Below are 19,974 nucleotides of genomic sequence, written 5' to 3' on the forward strand. Positions count from 1 at the left end.
TTGGGAGAATTACATTAATTCAAAGCAATATTTTGAGTTGATCCAACATAATGTTTTAAGTAAGGTGAAGATGGTTTTTTTGCCACAATAAAAACACATTTCTAAGTAACATGAACTTAATAATTGTCAACATGAATGCAACTAACAATGTTTTAAGTGAGGTGAAGACGCTTTTTGGACACAATAAAATGCATTTCTAAGTAACATGAACTTAAAAATTGTCAACATGAATGCAACTATTTTAGTTGATCCAACATAATGTTTTAAATAAGGTGAAGACGCTTTTTGGACACAATAAAACGCATTTCTAAGTAACGTGAACTTAAAAACTGTCAACATGAATGCAACTAACAATGTTTTAAGTAAGGTGAAGATGCTTTTTGGACACAATAAAATGCATTTCTAAGTAACATGAACTTAAAAATTGTCAACATGAATGCAACTATTTAAGTTGATCCAACATAATGTTTTAAATAAGGTGAAGACGCTTTTCGGACACAATAAAACCCATTTCTAAGTAACATGAACTTACCAAGCACAGCTTGTCACCATGATGGTAAATCTCCAAAAACCCACATTAACAGAAACTCTTCTAAATTAGCATAACAAAACACTAATTACTGCTAAATCTCCCTTACCATTAATCTTGTGCAAAAAAACATTATATAACAATTAATTTTAGCATTTACTCTCCCTTTCAAGTGCCATGGGCAAAGCATGATCCCAGCCCAGTTTCACTTAAGTTCATCTAAATTAAAAGAAGTGTTCATACAACTCAAAACAATGAAACATGTTTACACGTCATCAGATTGTATTTTACATTAACAGAACTTAAAAATTAAATATATTTTTGATTAACTGAAAATGTTAAACTATGACAAGTCATGATAGTATATCGAACCAATAGGCATAATTTGTGTGTCATCCAAGCTCAATAAAATAACAATTAAAAAGTCTAACAGCATTTCAGAACTTGATTTATTTCACAACAATATATATATATTTAAGTAATGACTAAAGGTCCCCTGAATTAGTTTTTAGAGTGTGGTGAAACTGGAGATTTTCGCTGGTGACGTTGGAACTGAAAAATTCTGACCCCCGCCGAATTATTACCCAAGTATTGGTAGGTTTAGGACAGGGGTGTCCAATCCTGCTCCTGGAGGGCCACTGTCCTGCAAAGTTTAGCTCTAACCCCAATTAAACACACCTGAACCAGCTAATCAAGGTCTTACTAGGCATACTAGAAACTTCCAGGCAGGTGTGTTGAGGCAAGTTGGAGCTAAACTCTGCAGGACAGTGGCCCTCCAGGACTGAGTTTGGACACCCCGGGGAGGGGTTAGGATTGGGCAATCAGGTAGCGACTTCTACAATGTGAATAATAATTTGTCAGGGAGTCACCATTCGGCACAACACCAGTAATAACCTTTTTTCCAGACTTCTGATTGGCCAACCTGGCTTTACAGTTAGGGTTATATCGCCACCTGTTGGTTTGGCATGCTCTTGCCAGCTCTTCATAGCGTATTTTTGCATTTTCATGTGGACACAAAACTTTATAAAAATACCCATGTACATGTGGACTTAATCTCAAAGGAACAGCATTCACTTAATTTGTCAACCATGGTCACCCTTCAGTTTACTTGTACCAGTGTGTAGCCGGATCCTTAAAGAGTTCAAGAGTCACTCTCACTCACTCTGTCTATAAAGCCTATATAAAAATCAGTCTTCATGTATTTTTCTACACTTCAATGTGTGATTATTTTTAAGTGAGGATTTTTAGGATTCTTTACCTAACCTTAGTCTCTGAGATCCTGATACCTTGGACTTCTGGAGACTGCAGGTAGGTTGCAGTTCTGGAGAATGGTGGCGCTTGAGACTAAAGGGTTCCTGATGGTTTCACACTTAATTCTTCATTATGTTACAGTTAATGTGTGTTTTGTTCTCCACCTGTTTTTGTCTGACCCTGCTGACCCAATGAGCATTTCAGTCATGCCTTAACCTTGCAATTTGTAGTATTGCATTCTTCTCATGGGCACTTAATACTTTTCAGTGAGCTAAATCTCTTTTTTGGCTCATTATATCTGTAAAAGAAAACCTGCTTAATAATTATGGACACCTGAATATAAGGTGTTTTTCACTTCCAGCCTTCATGATCAATACATATATCACTTATGTGGCTTGGAATTGGTAAAATGTGCTTAGAAAAATACATGTTAGAAAATCAACTTGCCTAATAATTCTGCACACTGCCTTCTACCTATCTGATCATACAGCACACCCTGCTGGCAGAAAAGACTCGAGAGAAGCTGATAAATCACAAATCACACTGATTAACAAAAGTCATGTCAAGTCCAAAAACTGCTGAGGAAAAGAAAAGGAAAAATTCATGAAGAAATTTGCCATTTAACAAGTGAAAAATACACTGGTATTGTAGGAGAGATGTTACTTTGGGTAGAGATTCAGCTTATAATGCATATACAGCACCTTAAGAAAGGGATTGGAACATGATAAAGGCAATTAAGGTATAAGTTTAATATTTTTTCTCAAAAGAATGCATATACAGTACAAAGGAGAGACTTCATACAGAGCATTTGGTTTCCACCAAAATAAAAACAAATAACTAGGGAGGGGGAAAGACTGGAAATCAAACCAATTTTGATCCACCTGTGTCGCACTATTAAACTTGGTTCTGTTGAGGGTTTAAAATCCGTCAGAGAGGTTGTCTTGCACGATTACATAAACGTTCAAACTGTTGCTTTCTTCCTTAAAAGAAATGCACAGGTGGATCAGAGAATTGCTGGGATCCAGCCCCTAAACAAAAAGAGTGAAATGAACCTTTGAGGAAAACAAAAATAAGATAAAAAAAAAAATAATAATCACATAAAAAAAAAAAAAAAAAAAAAAATAAAAAAAAAACATTTGGTAAAATAAAAACAACTGGAGCCTACAACAAATTTTGTCAGCTTACATTATTATTAAATCATGTTAACCTATCCAAAGGAACCTGGAGGCTTACCTACATGCATCACAAGTTCTGGAAAAATGCTTCCATGGTCCCTAGCAACGCATTAGAACACACCACTTGTTCTGCTAACACTGTTAGAAAGTTCCCTGCTTGAGATAGACCAATTTCCTTTATATGAGGAGTCAAAGTTATCCACGGATAACAACTGAAGGGCTATTGTCTCGAATGCCTATTAAATGGGAATATTGGCAAAGAATAAGGAGCTATTTCTAAGCACTTCAGGTGATGTTGTTCGAGGGTGGAAGAGGGATTACGGCAGACTCGCGAACGCGTCTCGAAACACAATCATTCTACAGTTTTATTTCTTGGGCTAGTGACGTTTCGGATCAGTGATTCAGTTGCCATTTCGAATGGTGTACACAATGTTCGCACAGAACAATGGAAATGGATACAACCTGAATCTACTTAAGACTTTAGCAACAGAGTGCCTGCGAAGCATTACTACTGTATGCGTTACATGAACCCACTTAAATGTAGAAATTCGGCTTGCAAACCAAGGCAGCATCTCTAATAAATCTCACCATGAAGTACAGAAGTAGGACTCCTGGAATCAAAACTAGAAAAGGCCCTCTAGGTTTTTAATATTAATGGGCATGTGGGTTGTGTGTTTTTTGTGTGTATATGTATATGTGCATGTGTATGGTGGGTACTCTTTATATCTTTATTGCAGAGCAAATATTGAAACTCACTTCTTTTACACATTGCTTTTTAGAGTGTAAAGCTGTGGACCAGCCTTAGCAGAGCAAAGAAGGGGGGAGGGGGGGATGGGAAACAGGGCGCTCATAGCAGCACACATTTACGCTTCTTCTTGGGCTCTGGGGGCTCCAGGGCTGCCAAAATCGCCTCATCAAATACGTTCTTTAGGCCTTTCTGTGAACACAAAGCAAGGGAGAGATGGACACTCAACATGGGTCAACACACAAACAAAAGAAGAAAAGTAAATCGATGGGTGGGTTGGAAACTAAATCATTTCTTTTGCAAACACAACATGACTGGATGACTTTTGGACATCTTGAAATGCAAAATATAACAGCATCATAAAAATAATGAATAAGGGACATAAAATAAATTGTGTAGGAAATGCATGTGCCATGAAGTAATATTTACAGTGGAACCAAGCAACTAAGACCAGAAAATGGGAATGAGCCAAAAAGAGCAAAATAGTCAATTAGGATGTGTACTCATAACTAGGTCCACACAGAATTTGAGCAGTTTGTGTTTATCTGCAAAACAGATTTCAAATTGAGCATGAGAGTAAAGGTCTTTGCACACAGAGTCCAAAATTTTAAAATGTTAAAAAAATAAATATGTCCTCACGTTGTGTCAAAAAAAAAAAAAAAAAAAAAATCGGATTGGGTTCAATTTTCTTTTTTAAAGGGTTAGTTCACCCAAAAATGAAATATCTGTCAGGACACAAATTAAGATATATTTGATGAAATCTGATTTTTTTTATCCCCCATAGAAAGCAATGAAATTACTATCATTCAAGGTCCAGAGAAGTACTAAAGACATTGTTAAAATAGTCAATGTGACTAAAGTGGTTCAACCTTAATGTTATGAAGCGACGAGAATACTTTTTGCATGCAAAAAAAAAATAAAAAAAAAATAATGACTTTATTCAATTTTTCCCTCTTTCAGTCTGCTATGCAGTTGACGCAGTAAACAGTGCAGAGCTTTCGTTTTTACATCCGAACGCCAACTCAGTATTTCTTTTTGCGCACAAAAAGTATTCTCGTCGCTTCATAACATTAAGGTTGAACCACTGTAGTCACGTTGACTATTTTAACAATGTCTTTGCTACTTTTCTGAACATTGAATGTGGCAATTTTGATGCTTAGATTTCATCAAAAATATCTTAATTTTGTTTTCCAAAGATGATTGAAGGTCTTGTGGGTTTGGAATGACATGAGGGTGAGTAATTAATGACAGAAATTTTATTTTTCGGTGAACTAACCCTTGTTAGGATGGCGAATATGAAAAATGCATACAAATATTTCAGACTCAGTGTGCAAGGACCTAAACATTCTCATTGGTAGCTGAAAGCACATTAGAAAAACTACTAAATTTTTTGTCAAATTTTATGAATGATCAATTCTGTGCTTGTTTTGGCAGACACAGTTTCTATGTGGGCCTGCAAATGACCCAAAAATAAATTTGGTTGGCCAAAATTCCATAAACTCAACATATTAGCTGCAACTACTTGGTTCAGACCCAGTGAACTGAAAATCAACTGAATCAGCCATGCGGAGCAGTCATTCAAACACAAGGTGTCAAACAAGAAAGTGGAAGTGCAAGCAAACACAGGCTCAGAGACTGAAGGGTTGGTGAGGTGAAGGGCTGGTCAAACAGAAACTCAAGCCTCTGGGTGAAATAAACACAGACAAATGATCTGTGAGAGAACGCAACCTGCAGTGTGGAAGTGTTACAAGACTGGCCTCATCTGGCTGTTATGAGCAAGAACAACACTTTCATGAAATTTCAGATCACTTTTGTTTGTTGACAAGTCAGGTGACAGTACATACAATACGCTTTTCTGTGCACATGCCCAGATTAGGGGCAAGGAGGAAGTGCCGAGCACTTGGAAACAATAAGTACGACATTGTTCGAGGAAATCGTCGTCAGAAGAGTAGTCTGAGAAGTTATTGTCCAGTCCAGCGCTGTTAGCATGTCTCAAATGAAGGCTGTGACAAGGCCCCACTGTGTGAGCTATAGTAAGAAGGATTCATCTGCAAACAACTGGTGGAAGGTAGATGTGGATTGTGCTTTGTGCAAAAAAAACAACAAAACAAAACAGTGTGGGTAATGTTTAAAGTGTGCTATATGCATCCTTAAGTAGAAATTGATTAAACTGTATTAGCCAGTCACAAATACATTGTTTACATGATCAAAATCGCCATTTAAAATGGTTTAAAAACACATTTACCGTTTAAACAGCATAATTAACGAGAGAGACGCATTAAGTAATGGCAATTGCAGCTGTCCTTTATTAATGGCACATGTCATTTCACAGGATTATATTTAGCCATTTAAACTCTCAAGACGTTGTATGGATAAGAATGGCACCAAACTGCAAACTGTAGCCATACGTTAATAAGATTAGAATTAACTTTATATGATACAATTGTTGCAGTACAAAATAATACACTGACATAAGGAATGATTCTTAGAAATGCAAATAAACGGAGCAGCAAAGTACTGAATTATTTTACCTTTGTCTGCTCTTAAATAACAGTAACAATGAAATCAAGACTATGAACTTGATCCAATGTTTAAAGCAACATATCAGTATTTAAAGCACAAAACTAAATGCAACCCTTCATTGTAAACTTCAACATTTTTATTTTTAAACTCAAAATGCAAATAATAATAGTAATAATAATAATTAAAAAAAAAATAATAATCTGTAGAAAGGAGACAAAAATATCACTCCCAAGAACTGGGTCTTACTTTAGCAGTCTCCAAAGACAACAAAAAGTAGGAAGGAAAATAGCAAAAGCAAATCCTTTAGTATTGTTGAAAGAAGATACATATTTATGACGTCACTTAAGAGATTGGGATACTTGTCTTTTCTGTGGAGCAAGAGGTAACTAAAGGAAGCAGCAAACATCTGGGGAAGAGTGGGGCGTTAGAAAGAGAGAGAGGCTTAAAATATACAGCACTTCCGTTTTCGCTGCGTTTCAGGAGGTTCGAGGGCAGCTAGGATAGCTTCATCAAATACATTCTTCAGACCTCGCTATGAACACAGAAGGGAAGGGAAACAGAATAAAGCACCAATGTTAGCAGTTACAGAAAACAGGTAAGAAAGAGAGAGAAGAAGAGGTGAGATTTTAATGAGAGGAACTAGCACATTTCAAAAGAGCACAGCAGCTAGTGAGGAAGAGAAGTTGCTTGTTGCACTGAAACAAAGTCATTCTACAGGTGCAGATGCTGTGCAGGCCTACCGACCATGCTAACAATTATGGAAATTGATACATAGGTGTGGCCGATTGAAAAAAATACAAATAAAATCAAAAAACTTCCAAAATTTAGGATGCCAATTGCAAGATGTATTAAATATTGTTTTCTCCATAGCTCTTTTCTAAACAGACTGCATGCAGACATTTATTATTCAACTACAGCAAAAAAAAACAAAAAAACAACATACATTTGTTTCCTAAAAAGCAAAACAATCCTGCCAAACATAAAAGACAACATGAAACCATAATTACTTTAATATGCACCAATCAGGCATAGCATTATGACCACGTTCCTAATATTGTGTTGGTCCCCCTTTTGGTGCCAAAACAGCCCTGAACGGTCAAGCTATTGTCTCCACTAGACCCCTGAAGGTGTGCTGTGGTATCTGGCATCAAGATGTTAGCAGCAGATCCTTTAAGTCCTGTAAGTTGTGAGGTGGGGCCTCCATGGATCCGACTTGTTTGTTCAGCACATCCCACAGATGATCGATTGGAATTTGGAGGCCAAGTCAACACCTCAAACTCATCGTTGTGCTCCTCAAACCATTCCTGAACAATTTTTACTTTGTGGCAGGAGCATTATCCTGCTGAAAGAGGCCACAGCCACCAGGGAATAACGTTTCCGTGAAAGAGTATTCATGATCTGCAACAATGCTTAGATAGGTGGTACATATCAAAGTAACATCCACATGGATGCAGGACCGAAGGTTTCCCAGCAGAACATTGCCCAAAGCATCACACTGCCTCCGCCGGCTTGCCTTCTTCCCATAGTGCATCCTGGTGCCATGTGTTCTCCAGTTAATTGACGCACACGCACCTGGCCATCCATGTGATGTAAAAGAAAATGTGATTCATCAGACCAGGACACCTTCTTCCATTGCTCCATGGTACAGTTCTGATGCTCACATGCCCACTGTTGGCTCTTTCAGTGGTGGACAGGGGTCAGCATGGGCACCCTGACTGGTCAGCTCCATACGCAACAAACTGTGATGCACTGTGTATTCTGACACCTTTCTATCAGAACCAGCATTAACTTCTTGAGCAATCTGAGTTACAGTAACTCGTCTGTTGGATCGGACCACACGGGCCAGACTTCGCTCCCCATGTGCATCAATGAGCCTTGGCCGCCCATGACCCTGTCGCCGGTTCACCACTGTTCCTTCCTTGGATCACTTTTATAGATACTGACCACTGCAGCCCGGGACACCCCACAAGAGCTGCAGTTTTGGAGATGCTCTGACCCAGTCGTCTAGCCATCACAATTTGGTCCTTGTCAAACTCGCTCGAATCCTTACGCTTGCCCATTTTTCCTGCTTCTAACACATCAACTTTGAGGATAAAATGTTCACTTGCTGCCTAATATATCCACCCACTAACAGGTCGCATGATGAAGAGATGATCAGTGTTATTCACTTCACCTGTCAGTGCTCATAATGTTATGCCCGATCGGTGTATATTCTTGGCCTTACACATGGATACAAAATAATACTAATCAATAGCATCACAGGCCCACTTTCTATGTGCTGTTTCATGTTGTCTATAATACAAATATTCCCATCAGATCAGAATCACTTATACAGTCACATATTGAATTATATTCTAATATGCATGCATCAACAGGCAGAGAATAGCAGGTCAATGACAGATCAACCTCTAACCACCAACCGAACTAAAGGTCGATCCTTGATCCCTTTTTTCAAAAACAAATAAAAATTCACCAATGTCTCTGAGCCTCTGAGCAGATGCTATGAAGCTTCCACTTTCTGGTAAACAGTATGTAAATATATATATGTATAAAAAAATACAAATAAAAGCTTTGACAACAATCAAATGTAAAATATTAACACTATATCATCAGGACACTTCTAACCAATGAGAATGAAAATAAACCATTCTTTAGACGCTGAAATCTAGCTGAGAACACAATCTCACTGAGGATATTTTAATATGTAAAATGACCAACTAAAGAGGCAGTTTCTGTTTGTAATGTAGATGATATACGTTCATGAACATATATGATCACAAGTGTGTGCCGTATATGAGACCCCCTTACCTGCGTCAGAGCGGAGCACTCCACATATTTGACAGCCTTCAGATCACGGGCCAGCTTCTCTGCTGTCTCCGGAGTGATGGGTTTCTGTTTGTTCTTGGCAAGCTTCTCGATGGTAGAAGGATCATCTCTCAGATCAATCTGCGTCCCCACAAGCAGGAAGGGGGTCTTTGGACAGTGGTGGGTGATCTCAGGTACCCACTGAAGGACAAAGCACAAAGGGTCAGGCCACTTTTTTCCAATTAACTTGTGTAATAGGTCTATAACTAGTAATTGATTAATATACTGACTAGGGCTGCATTTCTCAAAAGCATTGATAGCCTAACTAGATATGCTTTCACACTAGAACTTTTGGTGCGCACCCGGGTTCGACTGACGTCAGAGTTTGGTTCGTTTGGATCATGTGAATGCAATCGTACTAAATCGCAGAAATAAACCACTATTAATTAGGGCTGCACGACATATCGCATGCGATTGTCATGCGCATTTCGTCAGTAAAGCCGGTTCCCTGATTACCGCTAAATCGCCATCACCTGCTTTCAAATGGAGCGGTATATCGTGCTATTAATGATACATGATTTGATAAAAACGTGTGTATGCGTGTGTTTCACTCATTTTTCTGCAGAGTGTGATTGGCATACTGCAAGCAGAGAGCTGTATGTGTAGTTTCTGCTCGCCATCAGCGATCTTTAGCGGTACATTCGCGGCAAACAGACGCAATTGCCGCTACGTACTGAAGCTTTGGAGACAAAACCAACGGTTCAAAAACAAAAATATAAAAGTGAGGTGAGCAGGTAATCAAACCAAGTGTGAAACCACCCTAAAATCAACTTAACTCACAATGCTTTTGAGAAACAGCCCATACAGAATACTAAAAAATAAAATTGCAATGATTTTGGACTATAGGCAGAGACAGACAGCACACGCACAAAAAAGACACAATGCAACTAACAAAATGTCTTGTTCTGGCTGGTTTGAATGATTCAAGCTCACCTTTTCTTTGACGTTTTCAAATGAAGAAGGTGAAACAACTGAGAAACAGACTAAGAAGACATCTGTCTGAGGGTAGCTCAGGGGTCGTAATCTATCGTAATCTTCCTGACCTGGAGAGAGATGGAAATAACAGGATACATTAAAACTAAGAATGCAATTGCAATCCTGAGCAGCCAACAGACGTCATTCAATGGTGCATTTGAACACATGCACAGCAAAAGACTGGTCCCACAATCCTCCCAAAAAAGCAGTTTCAAGCTCAACCACCCTCCACAGGAATGTGTGGAATTCTTCAAAGCTCCCGAGGTCTAATTTTTATAACAATGACGATCATGAATGTTTTTTTTCTTTTCAGCATATGAGCTCCACCCTTAAATACAGACGCTCTAAAAGCCAGATAGTTTACTTCCGTTTTAATAAACCTTAACGATAATGACTGTTAATCAATTGGCTATAAATGAAAGTGTAAGATGTTGAGAAAAAGTATTTGTACTGTACCTGCAGTATCAAACAGCCCAAGGGTGTACGGCTCACCACCAATCATAACCGTTACTGCATAGTTATCAAAGACCTGCAAGTAAGCACAGAAAGAGTCCATTGTACATTCAGGAATTTATTTTTTTCCAAATACAATAAAAGAATTACAGCCACTGAAACCCAGTAGGAAATTTAACTTTATATAAGTGAATGTGAAATGAACTGGATAACACTACTCACCGTTGGTACATATTCGGAGGGGAATTTATTAGTTGTATAGGAGATTAATAGACAGGTTTTACCCACTGCACCATCACCAACAACGACGCACTTGATCGTCTGCATAGCTGTGCTTTTATAAATCCACTGTTCTCATTCAAGATCTGCAATGAAAGACAATGTTGGACTTCATTCAGTCATAGTTTGCTCTCCAATGGTGTGTCATCCTCAAGTTCAAAAGGTGTAAGACACTATAGCACACGTGCATTACACAACATCTATATATCCATTACTATCGTGTGTGTGTGTGTGTGTAATAGTGTAGTAATAGTGTACAGGCAACAGAAAACGTCACTCATAAAAGATGGTCATAAAAATCTAGCTATATTTTTAATAAAATTAGATCTATTAAAATATATAGAAAAAATTGTCACCATTGAAGTGTTTTTATCTAATATTTCTTGGATTTTTACCACATTTAAATCGAGAGCAGAAAAAGATCGTGAGGGATATGTTGCCACCCTGATTTAAATTTCAAAAGCGATAACCACTACGCCACCAATCATTCTTGATAGCAATATTTTAGCTTTTAGAGGCAACGTCAAGTGAGTTTAGCAGAAAGACTCCTATTCTGTATGATCTGAACTGACCATATGAATTAAATCAGTGTTCTCTGCAGCACAAAACAAACATACAGCGCAAGCAGTGTTGACTGATTCGCAACCAAATGAGCCAGTATTTTTAATGAATTGATAATTACAAGTTGAACTCACTGAATCCACCACACGGGTAACTATATCAGCATAAGACTCACTTACTGTTGTTCTAATAACAAAGTGTAGTTAACTATTCATAAATGCAACAGTTGTTTTTGTAATAAATTATATTTTGATAAAACATTTTGCAGTGGCGGTGTTTTTTTTTTTAAGATCAGTAACCACATCATCTAAATACATCAGTATAATACCAAACCAGACTGGAAGAAAGAATCTCTGTCATGCTGTTAGATACTCAAGGTGTTGTAGACCAACAACACCTTTAGTATCTAACAAGTATAAAACACCCACATTAAACACTGAGACAGGCTTGGCTGTGATCGACACAAAATGTGAGAAATGAATCTGTCCCCGCTTTTATGCTGCTGAAGACAGTATAAGTCATATTCAAATTAATTTCACACCCTTCAATGTCTCACAGACGGCTACATTTGCACAGTAATATCCTATAATTAGTCTGACATGTTATTGGTGACGGGCTCACATTATATGTATCCATGTAAATGGTTTGTGGCTGCGCAATAACTGAGACATGGTTTTGCTTTGAATGCATTATGGCTTTTCTGATTACCAACCTACTCAGGGTTGATGGAAACAACTTAACCCTGAATCTTACCGTATTCCAGCTAAATGCATACTACCAGACTGAAAATTGCACGCCCTTAAAAGTTTAACACTATATGTACATTTTCACGGAAACCTTTCGTTTTAATTGTAATGAAATCATTCTGAATGGCGAACATAGTGTTTACATGAAGGCTAAATAAAGTGATCAGGTTAATGTGTGCGTTTATGTCACAAGCTTCAAATCAGATTTGATCATTTGATCATTTGCCCGCTGTTGGCACATACTAACCACCCTCCAACTATTTCTTCTTTTCTTTGTTTTAAAAAGCAGACTTTATATTTGTCCATTTCGGGTCCTAATTAAGAGATGATGAGCACATGATGAAGCATTACATTGTGTCCTAACCAGACGCGATGCGATAAGATTTCAGCGACAAACAATTTGTCTATCCAAACGCAATAAAGTCAATAAAAAAAAAAATCACAGCCAATCAGGACAGCATGTGGGCGGGCTCTCTCTGCAAGCTCCAGGCACTTGCAACGATATGGATAGGGACATCATGTCACAGAAAAATAGAAACCGTTTCAAAAATAGAATCATTGCATGTCACCGGCTGGTTAGGAAAAAAACAGATTCAACATGGAAAAGATACCTTTTATCGCGTGTCGTCGCGCCTGGTTAGGACACGGTGTTATGGCGTGCAGCTTATATTTATCAACCAGTAAAAATTTCCCTCCCCACACCCAAAACAAAGCACCTATGGATGAGAGTCTGAAGTAACGACTGGTGGAACAATGTTGTCCAGCACCACTTCAAATACGATGAGTGGAAAAGGAGAATATTAAATTGACACGACAGGCATTTATTACACTATCATCAACAACAACCACAACAGCTTGTTCTGTGTGTCATTCATCATTACGCCATTTCTATGTCATTGCACATGCACAGAATTTTCCACTTTTGGTTTTCAATCCAAAGTGTTTACTATGGCCCTATAATTTCCGCGAACACGGAATCGCAGACGGAATCGCGGAATCCAGTCATAAAAAACGGAATTTACTATACAACGCGGAATGTCATGGAATTTGTCAAATTTTTGATGTATGAATTAAAAGCAGGTCTGTACACTTAAATTAAATTGCGATATAGACTAGTGTCTGTGAATATTAAACTGCAAAAAGATTAAACATGAATCCTGCATGTCTGTGTGACTCTGAAATGAATGATTTACCTCACACCGCCTCACACACAATCGCGCGGGCGAACACATGCTGAAGCACATGTGCAGTGTTTTCGTCCTCTGTCGCCTCACTATTTGAACGCACAAATTCATCTCCAGAGTTGCTCTTAAAGTCACTTCATCAGCATTTTAACGCTTCGTTTGAGAAAACTACCGTCATAAACACAGAGAAACTCAAAGCTCTAGGAAAACCATCAAAATAAAAGTTTGATTTAACTTGACAGAAACATACTGTTGTACAGTAGAATTTAGATAAATTAATTTAACAATAAATTATTAAAATATATTTTTAAACAATAATCTCAGTGTTTCTTCCATGTTTTAATTTTAACAGTAAAGCTCTGTTGTGCAGCACATTGTTTGACAAAAAAAGTTTAATTTCATGATTAAAAGATCAATTAAATGGTATGCGTTCATTTGATTGCCAGAAAAATGTAAATACACAACAGAACTTCTGAAAAAAAAAAAAAAAAAAAATCATAAAAATATATTTTTTTAAATTATTTAAAATATTTATTATTAAAATGGAATTAAACCATTAAAATGGAATCCAGAAAACAAAATTTGGTAAAAATGAAATTTGAGGGGAAAGAATAAAATGTTTATCATAGTGCCCTAAAAAAATTTTTTTGTTAAACTTTTATTAAATTGTTGCTAAATTGGACAAGATTCATTATTTAAATTAATTAAACATGCTTTTTGATTACTAAAATTTAATTTAACCATTAAAATTTAGTCAAAAAATAATTAAAACGGAAAAAACAGAATTTGGGAAAAAATAAAACGGATTTCATAGGGCCCTAGTTTACGTGTCCCATCGATAGATTAGAAAAGTTTTAAACCTCCCCTTACAATCTGAATGCAATTCAGGGATGGGCATTTTTCCAAAATATTGTATTCGAATATTTGGCCTCATAAAAAACTAATGAGAAACGTTATGAGAAAGACGTTAATTCATCAAGATTTTGTAACCATTTCTGATAAGCTTACGATAAGGCAATATACACAACAAGCTTACATTATATCTTACGTTTTCTTTTAGTTCAAAGCATCAAACAATAAGTGCAAACAAAAAAATATATATATATAAATAAAGAACAAAAGCATTTAGGCTCAAGCAGCGCAAATGGGAAAAACGCATAAATAAAGCAGACAGCGGCGGTTATCGTACAGAACGTACATATACACTTAGGATTTATCATGAATTCACTGCATTTATGGCCAGCAAAGCAACATAGTAAAATTTGAATAGTATTTTTATTTTTTGACTATTAATTACAGATCGATTATTCGACTATTTGTGCACAGCCCTAATGAAATTTACATTGGATTTGGCCAATTCATTCCGATTACGACTGTGCTACTAGTCCGATTTCAATCGGATTATTAGGGTCCATGTAAACGCAGCTAGTGTTTCATCTTCAATTATGTTCTGATTGCAGACTAAGCACATCAACTACAAGACAGAGGTTACAATACAGATATATAGTCTTACATTAACACACTTATCAACACAGTTCATTCTTATCAACATGGAGGAAATACCTGCAGTCATTTTTACACAAACTTGCACAGAATGGTAAAAATAAGAAAAAAGAAAAATATAAGCAAAGCGGTTCTAAATCCAACCTCAATTTACTCAGCTGTTTTAAGACAAAAACACACAGGAAAGTGTTTAAGCATACAGTCCTAGAATTTAAATTTAGTTTCTGATATATTTCACATTTAAAACATTCAAATGTCCCCCTCTCTGACAGGCCAGTCGGCCCCTCCCGTTCTGATTGTGGGTCACTGCGGCTTTAAACTCAAGCATAACGTCATTGGTATTAGCACATCGGTTACAGCGGGTCAGTATGCTAGACCACTATTCACACAACACAGACCCCAAGCCTGAGGAGAGGAGACATGGGGGCAAAATAGAATAGTACGGCAATATCCCTTTGGTGTGCGGAGGGGAAGTTGGTGACTGAAGCGTAAGACTGAGAGAACCACTTCCTGCTGTTTGCGTCGCGCCTGAGCGGCAGCTAAGCCTCTGCAGAGCTATGCAGCAGTAAGCGGGCGAGCCTTCAAGCTCACAGATGGTCAGGACGAGGAGATGGAAGCCCATCCCGGCTGTTTCCTTCCCCTCGCACACCGCAATCAGCGGAAGCCAGACCTGACCTCATTCTACCGTCAGTGGAAAAGCCACAATCAAAAGAGCAGGGATCTGGTGGGTGCTGTCACCTGTCCAACACAAATTCTTATCAAAAGTGAAATTAGTTAAACTAGATTGCAGTTGTAGTGTGTTTACATACATTCTCAGAAAGTCTCCACTGGATTAAACTACAAAACTCACAAGATCAAAACTGTATGATATAAATTGATTTATTTTAAAATATCACTGACATCCTGAGCAATCAGACCGAGACAAAATTTCCATGCGGACAAATGAGTGGCAAGTTTTGTACCGGAAAGAACTGTATTAAGGCCAAACTTCAGCTCACTTCAAGCAATAGACTTTGTAAAGCGATATAATCCAGACCCATGTGCATACCCAGACAGTAAATCCCTGATCTTTAAAACCAGGGTACATTTGTACAAGCCTATGCTTTGAGTCAATCTCACCTCTAATTCTTCTTTTTCTCCTAAATCCACAAATATTTAACTAAATACTACTATTCATAAGACTACACACACATTAAATTACTAAAAGTGCTGTGGGTATAGAGAAGTGAATGACCAATATTGCTTATTTAATGAACAATATTACTACACATTATTTTAAGTTTAATAAACAGCCTTATAAATGAAACAGAAGCAATTTTGAAATTATATTATTGCAGCTTCTGACACTATAATGAGAGATTTGCCATAGAAATACGCTAAATATATAATATATATATATAATATATATATATATATAGATCTAGTTACTATTTGAGATGTATCAATATTAAATTTAGTTTTTTGTTTTTGCGCACAAAAAGTATTGACTATTTTAATTATGTCTTTAATAGCTTTCTAGACCTCAAAAGGTGCAATGACGTTGCTGCCTGCGTGTGGTTCAGAAACCCTCAGATTAGGGCTGGGCGATATATCGCATGCGATTTTCACGCGCATTTCGTCAGTAAAGCCGGTTCCCTGATTACCGCTAAATTGCCATCACCTGCTTTCAAATGGAGCGGTATATAATAGACAGAGCCGTAGATCACTGATAAGCTATGCAATATCACGTTCATTATCGAAGGCGATTCATCTGCGATAATGAACGTGATATTGCGTGGCTTATCAGTGAACTACGGCTCTGTCTATTAAATGGCGTGCCATTTGAAAGCAGGTGATGGCGATTTAGCGGTAATGAGGGAACCGGCTTTACTGATGAAATGCGCGTGACAATCTCATGCGATATATCGCCCAGCCCTACCTCAGATTTAATCAAAAATATCTTAATTTGTGCTGCGAAAATGAACTAAGGTCTTATAGGTTTGGGACGACATGGGGGCGAGTAATAAATGACAGAAATTTCACTTTTGGGTGAACTAACTCTTTAACACTTGTCAAATTTATTCAAACATACGTATATAATTAACAGTAAATAAGCTCCTCTCTATTGTTTTTTGTTGTTGTTTGTTTTGGATAACTTTCCTGAGGGAAAAGCAAGGTTAAGTGACATTGTTCACAAGATGTTTTATTGACGTATTTTCCCGGTTGAAACTCTGATTGCGCGATTACACGAGACATGATACATTTCGGTTAGTTGTACTGTATCTTTCAACATACCTTTTAATGTTCGTGCATGTTTTTTGTGCTATAACTTAAAGTGGAAGAAAAGATCCACACTCCACACTGCCGCTTGAACTGAAGCACTACAGCGTCACATTTAAGAGTGTCAAAAAGGGATTTATCCTTTGAATTACATGATAAAATGGACCGATTTTATTGGACGGGAGATGTTTGGTGAAGGCAAAAACCGCAGACCTGGCAACCCTGGCTTGAACAACTGTCGAGTCGTAGGGTTAAATAGACTCTGCTTTAACTACGTTATTTTCTACACTGTTAATGCGTTATTGTCGTGTTCAACACCTGTAAATTCAACACAAGAGACAATTTCATCACAAATTTCTTGAGTTGCAGTCTGAACACATTTATTAGCCCCCTTTAGGATATAATTGGCCCTGATCATTGGATGTTTTAAACAGTTAGCCAAAACCTATTACTGCCCGATTCATTGGTGCACTCCTAGTTATTAGAAATAATAAATTAACAATAATATTTGCTGTTTAGCTACACATTTCTCACTTGAGAATGAATGGCTGTTATGTAAAACCATGAGTAATGATCAACACTACATATTAAATAGCTTACTTTAAATGCTGTTGTCAGTTGCACTAAATAATTTATCGGTAAAACATAATTGAACCAACACAGTTAGAATATCAGCTAAAAATGATTTTAATATCAGCCAAACAGATTATCATCTATTTCTACTTTAAAGCACAAGGCTAGATCAGTTCTAGCAGCTGGATTCATCCATTCTTCTCATTATAGTCCTGCCTTCTTCCTGTGATAGTTTAAACGATTCATTCGTGGCAGGAAAAGCATTTCCTCAGTGACCAGAAGTGAAAGAGAACTTGTTGCAAAATACATATTGATGCAAGAAAAATTTAGGCTGTGTCCTCCTGTAACTAACATATTAATTTGAGAGGGAGTTATGCTTTGGTACTTCACATCATTCTGTCTACAAGGAAAAATCAATCAAAAACAATATTAAGGATGCAAACATCAATCATTAATGCTCAGTGCTTATATATATATATATATATAAAATTTCATGACCCAGAACCTGCAGACAAGTCAATAACAGTGCTAAAAAAAACACGAACTATTGAATTAATGCATGTGTTAGAGAGAGACAGAGACATCCCTGACACAAATGATGTTTGGCAGCAAGAAACAATTGTCAACTAGTATCTTCGACCCCAATTATAGAACCACATATCTAATTAACAACTCAAACTATTAATATCTACTAATATCTATCTATCTATATAGAGAATGGTGTAGTTTAAATGGCAGCGAAGTAGCCATTGCTGGCAAAATGTTGCTGAGAAATCAATAATAAAATTCTGACAATGCCATCCATGCTAAACAAACAATCTCAGATTCAATGCAGAATAATTAAAAATACATTAATGCAGCATATTTCCATTTCCAATGATGCTGTATAACTGAAGGCCACCAAAACACAACATTTCAACTGAGCAAATATGCAATGCACAATTCCTCTATATCAAGCAGAATAAATCAATATGTAACATTATTAAAAACAAATGAGCAATAACATGCTAATATGAAAATATAAATAAATTATGACATACATCTGTCGTCAACAGGCGACTGCAACGGATGACAGATTGAAAGATCTTTATATTTTAAACTGACATAATATAAAATAATTATTACATTAAAATAGACACTAGATATGTCATACAATAACAAGATAAAGATTGTAAAACTGCTTATAGTAAAATCTGACCGGTTCTCCTCAACCTCGTTTAGCCGTCTGTGCTAACTGCCCTCCGGTGCCATTTAACACGTTTAATTCGTAAAATACTCCCTACAAATATATCTATTCATACCGCACGTATTCATAACTCAATATTCCACCAGGTCAAACTCTAATATTGGTTAAAGGAAGAGAAATATGGTTAATATTTTGAGCGTCATTGGTACTCACCGTATCCTTTCTGTTTGTTTCTCTGCGCCGGGCGTTGGCAGGTCCGCGCGCTTGGGGTTTCCAGAACTGAAGAGCAGGGGCGAGTCGCGCGCTGCGTCACTCTGAGAAATTATTATTTTTATTATTATTATTATTTTTATTTATTTATTTTTTTTTTTTGTATGTGCAAAAATGCAAATAAATGCAAAGCTAACAGAATATATGTCATTTTTTTATCACTTCCTTTTGATATGTACAGTATATCATTAATGCACAAAAGTATTGAATCATTTATAACTTTTATAATAACATTTATTACAATCATTTATAAGATAAGATAAGATTTTAAATGATTTTGTCCATACAGGGGAAATAAATAAATTCAGGTGTCATTTGCGAGTGAATTCATTAGTTCTACACACAGAGAAAAAATATATAGTGATAATCATGTATTTTAAATATTATTATAAATAAAACTATGATGAGAATATGAATACATAGGTATTATATAATAATTTGTATATTTAAATAAATACATATATGTATTTTAATCACTAATAGGGCATACATTTCTCATCATATTGCCACCATTTATATATTACATATTCCTTATATTGTTTTGCACATATTGCCACATTTCGTATTATACCATTTATTCGTATTATACTCCTTATACGCATTATACAATTTATTTACACTATATAATCATTTTTACATAAAATTTACAATTTGCAATTAGAGCAAATTATAAAAGTGTTAGTATTTAATGACATCAGTAAATTGTTAGTTTTCAAGATTAGATGTAAATCACATTATCTTACAAACCATGGCCTTAATATTCATTGTAAAGGCTATTTATTATTTCTAATTATTTAATTTTCAAATTCAGGTTACTTTTTGACCTACTTCTCTAAATTCTTAAACCACCACACGATGGCAGTCAAACAAAAAAACAAGATCACATCACCGTGTCAA

The 19,974-nt window shown here is 36.6% G+C and overlaps 1 protein-coding gene across 2 annotated transcripts; it reads right to left on the reverse strand.

Annotated features, from left to right (window-relative positions):
• Window positions 1-2,489: 2,489 nt before the first annotated feature.
• Window positions 2,490-19,085, reverse strand: cdc42 (cell division cycle 42). 2 transcript variants are annotated; one of them, XM_067387785.1, is made up of 6 exons: window positions 19,021-19,085; window positions 10,739-10,881; window positions 10,520-10,592; window positions 10,022-10,131; window positions 9,032-9,229; window positions 2,490-3,892 (listed from the first exon to the last, which is right to left on the reverse strand). In XM_067387785.1, the coding sequence occupies exons 2-6, from the start codon at window positions 10,841-10,843 to the stop codon at window positions 3,803-3,805; spliced, it is 576 nt and encodes a 191-aa protein (XP_067243886.1). In that variant the 5' UTR covers window positions 10,844-10,881; window positions 19,021-19,085; the 3' UTR covers window positions 2,490-3,802. The 2 variants fall into 2 exon arrangements, with proteins under 2 accessions (XP_067243886.1, XP_067243887.1); XM_067387786.1 differs by lacking the exon at window positions 2,490-3,892 and adding an exon at window positions 4,845-6,755.
• Between the last annotated feature and the right edge of the window lie 889 nt (window positions 19,086-19,974).

This window comes from Chanodichthys erythropterus, chromosome 6, assembly GCF_024489055.1.
Source record: "Chanodichthys erythropterus isolate Z2021 chromosome 6, ASM2448905v1, whole genome shotgun sequence".
Lineage (NCBI taxonomy): Eukaryota > Metazoa > Chordata > Actinopteri > Cypriniformes > Xenocyprididae > Chanodichthys > Chanodichthys erythropterus.

Excerpts from the sequence above, each read along its gene's own strand:
- cdc42 (XM_067387785.1), bottom strand. The coding sequence starts at position 10,843 with ATGCAGACGATCAAGTGCGTCGTTGTTGGTGATGGTGCAGTGGGTAAA. Across the intron at positions 10,593-10,738 it reads CCTCCGAATATGTACCAACG|GTCTTTGATAACTATGCAGT; the intron begins GTGAGTAGTGTT and ends GCTTACTTGCAG. Across the intron at positions 9,230-10,021 it reads TTGAAAACGTCAAAGAAAAG|TGGGTACCTGAGATCACCCA; the intron begins GTGAGCTTGAAT and ends TTTGTCCTTCAG.